Source organism: Triticum aestivum, chromosome 4B (assembly GCF_018294505.1).
Source record: "Triticum aestivum cultivar Chinese Spring chromosome 4B, IWGSC CS RefSeq v2.1, whole genome shotgun sequence".
Classification (NCBI taxonomy): Eukaryota; Viridiplantae; Streptophyta; class Magnoliopsida; order Poales; family Poaceae; genus Triticum; species Triticum aestivum.
Window position 1 is genome coordinate 68,204,865 of NC_057804.1, and position 2,822 is coordinate 68,207,686.

Below are 2,822 nucleotides of genomic sequence, written 5' to 3' on the forward strand. Positions count from 1 at the left end.
AGCAAATGTTTGTACCGTAGCGTCATGAGTTTGTCTTGCCAAACTTAGTTTATAAGAGCAATGGTTTGTGGATGAACCTCTTTCGGCCATTGTCTAGCCAACAACTCAAGGTGGTTGAAAAAATGCCTATATGTACTTTTGAAGGAGAATGTTATTAGTTTCCAAATCAAAGCATAGTTTCCCAGCAGCTGCAACTATAGGAATCTGAAGAATATTATTAGCTATCTCAAGAGTGAACAGAGATTAACTCAGATCAACATTCCAAGCTTTTTGATTTGGCTACCAAAGATCTTTAACTAGAATTTATTGCATTTTTTTTGGAATAGGATGATGTTTCCTTGCTCGACGGAGAAGATATAAGATAAGAATGTGTGCATAGCATCTTAATAATGTTTTTTTTGCAAATATCTTTAGTTCGTTTCAAGAAGACTGAAAAAATCTTACTAGATAGTAAGGTTTATACTTGTGGTAGACTACAATCCTTATAGTTCGATGAACATATTTATTCAGTGAAGAAAAAAGGTGATATTTAATTATGAGCCATATATGCCCAGAATGGAATTCCTGAACTTCTTGGTTAATGGAGGTATATGGTCATGTCCTGGAGTAAAACATATCCTTAAATGTTTGTGTCGCATGTTCTTATTGGCTTTGACAACAAAAAGAACATTTCATTAGCACCTAAATTTGTTGGGTGGAAGATTACATGTTTAATAATCATTACAAATTGTAAGCTCCCTAGCAATGTTGGCCCCTAGTGTGTCGGGGCTTTGGGTGTCGCTAATAGGCCCACATGTAAGGGAGGAAATAACTGTTGTTGTGTTGTGTTTGGGGTGCACTCACATGTTGATTTATGTAAGAACATAGCATCTCAGTCCATTTCACGCATCAAATTGCACGTATGAGCGAAAAAACAACCCAATTTAGGTGAAACATAAAACAAAGCAACCAATTGTAGCAATCCACTACAAAAAAGAGTTTTTAACTCAGGATTGAAGGGCGGTGCGGCAAAGCGCGCGTCATCCTAAGTTACTAGTTTGAAGCTTTACTGGAAAAAAGAAAGTCTAATAATTGAACTTCAAAAGTGCAATACTCCTACTAATTCTTGAGACTTCAAGAGCTTGATCAGAGCTACCAAAGGATGCAAGTCGGCACCAGTCTTCCTTGCACGAACTTCGAATTATCGACTCAGCATTGTTGGTGTCAGATCGACCAATAGTGGATGGCTTGAATAACACCTCGGTACCTCTCCACGTCAGCGCTGAACCCTCTGTACTTCCTTCTACAGTACCTGTTACCTGAACTTTTTTGTTGTTGAGAAAGCTAAGAAACTTCACTGAAACGGAAATTTTCGGACTTTACCGAAATCTAGTCCTTGAACTCTTTTTAAAAACTGTATATACTATAATACTAAGAGAACTGTAAAACTGTAGTACTCTCTTCGATCCATGTTAATTGCCGCTGGTTTAGTACTCTCTTCGATAGGAAGGAGTACTGTTTTTTTTTGACTTTTTTTGAAACGGGATCCTTCAGACTTCGGACTTCAAGGACTTGATCAGAGTTACCATGGACGCAAGCCAGTCTTCCTTGCACGAGCTTCGAATTCTCGGCTCATCATTGTTGGTTTGAGATCGACCTAGCTAGTGCAGGCCTTTAAGAAGACCCCGGTATTTTCGCACGTCGCCGCCGAGCTCTACGTACTTCAGCCGCATGAAGACCTGCAGCGCGCGCACGCCGGCGGCAGCTGCGAGGCGAGGGCTCCCCAGCGGCGGATGAAAGCCGAGGTAATCGGCGACACTCTCCAGCCCAAGCGGCATGGCCGGGCAGTCGGCCGCCAGCTTGGCGACATCATAGACCTGGTCGCCGAGGTAACGCCGCACGGCGCCGTTGAACCCGGCCACGTCTCGCGGCAGCGGGGCGCCGCCGGTGACAATTTTGAACAGGTATGCGACATGGTAGGCCCCAGCGTAGGTGATCCAACTCCGCGACCGCCCATGCCGAGGCCGAGCGCTGATCAGGCCGGATTCAAACAGCTTCGCGCGTAGCATGTCGGCGCTGACGCCGTGGTCGCGGAGCGCGCCGACGTCGAGGCCGCGGCCGGCGAGGTACGCGAGGGAGTTCTCGTCGTGCGGGTCGGCCTGGGGGCGGAAGTCGCGGAGGTTGAACTCCCAGGCGGCGAGGTACCCGCCGTCGCTGTCGTAGAGGGCGATGCCGAGCTGGAGCGGCTTCAGGTCGTCCACGTTGGCCTTCACGAGAGCGTAGCGCTGCTCGGCGGTGAGGGCGTTGTGGTCCTGGTTGGGGTGGTGGACAACGCCCGGGTAGTGCACGGCGATGGAGACGTACTGGGCGTTCCTGGCGACGTGGCGGAGGTTGGCCGATTCGTACTTGAAGTTGGACGCCCACACGGAGCGCACAGGGACCGGCGACGACGGCCATACCGGCGACATTGGTGCATGGTAGAAGTACGGCGGGGGCTGCATCGGGAACGCGTAGTGGAAAGGTGGCGGCGGTGGCGGTGGAAACATTGGGAACATACCGGCGGCCGGGTTCATGCCGATGGACGCCTCTAATCAACCAGAGAAGCTTGTAGCTTTGCGTTCGTGTTAGCTAGGCGGGTGGTGTGTTGGCATTATAAGGAAGGAGAGGGAGTGGAGTCGTAGTCGTAGTCGGACGAGGAAGGCTATTGCGGTGGTGGGACACGGACCGGCTGTAATTCAGAGAAGCTAAAGCGGTTTGCCAAGAACAAACAATCATGGTCTTGTTTATCATGATCTCTCCACTGGCAAGTAGTATTTGAGTCCATGTGGACATGCCACATGAGA

General features: G+C 48.7%; 1 protein-coding gene across 1 annotated transcript; it reads right to left on the minus strand.

Annotated features, from left to right (window-relative positions):
• Nucleotides 1-922: 922 nt before the first annotated feature.
• Nucleotides 923-2,590, minus strand: LOC123094439 (probable CCR4-associated factor 1 homolog 11). Its single transcript, XM_044516447.1, has one exon. The coding sequence runs from the start codon at nt 2,550-2,552 to the stop codon at nt 1,641-1,643; it is 912 nt and encodes a 303-aa protein (XP_044372382.1). The 5' UTR covers nt 2,553-2,590; the 3' UTR covers nt 923-1,640.
• Nucleotides 2,591-2,822: the final 232 nt, after the last annotated feature.

What these genes read in the sequence shown, in the direction of transcription:
- LOC123094439 (XM_044516447.1), bottom strand. Translation starts at nt 2,552, where the DNA reads ATGAACCCGGCCGCCGGTATGTTCCCAATGTTTCCACCGCCACCGCCG.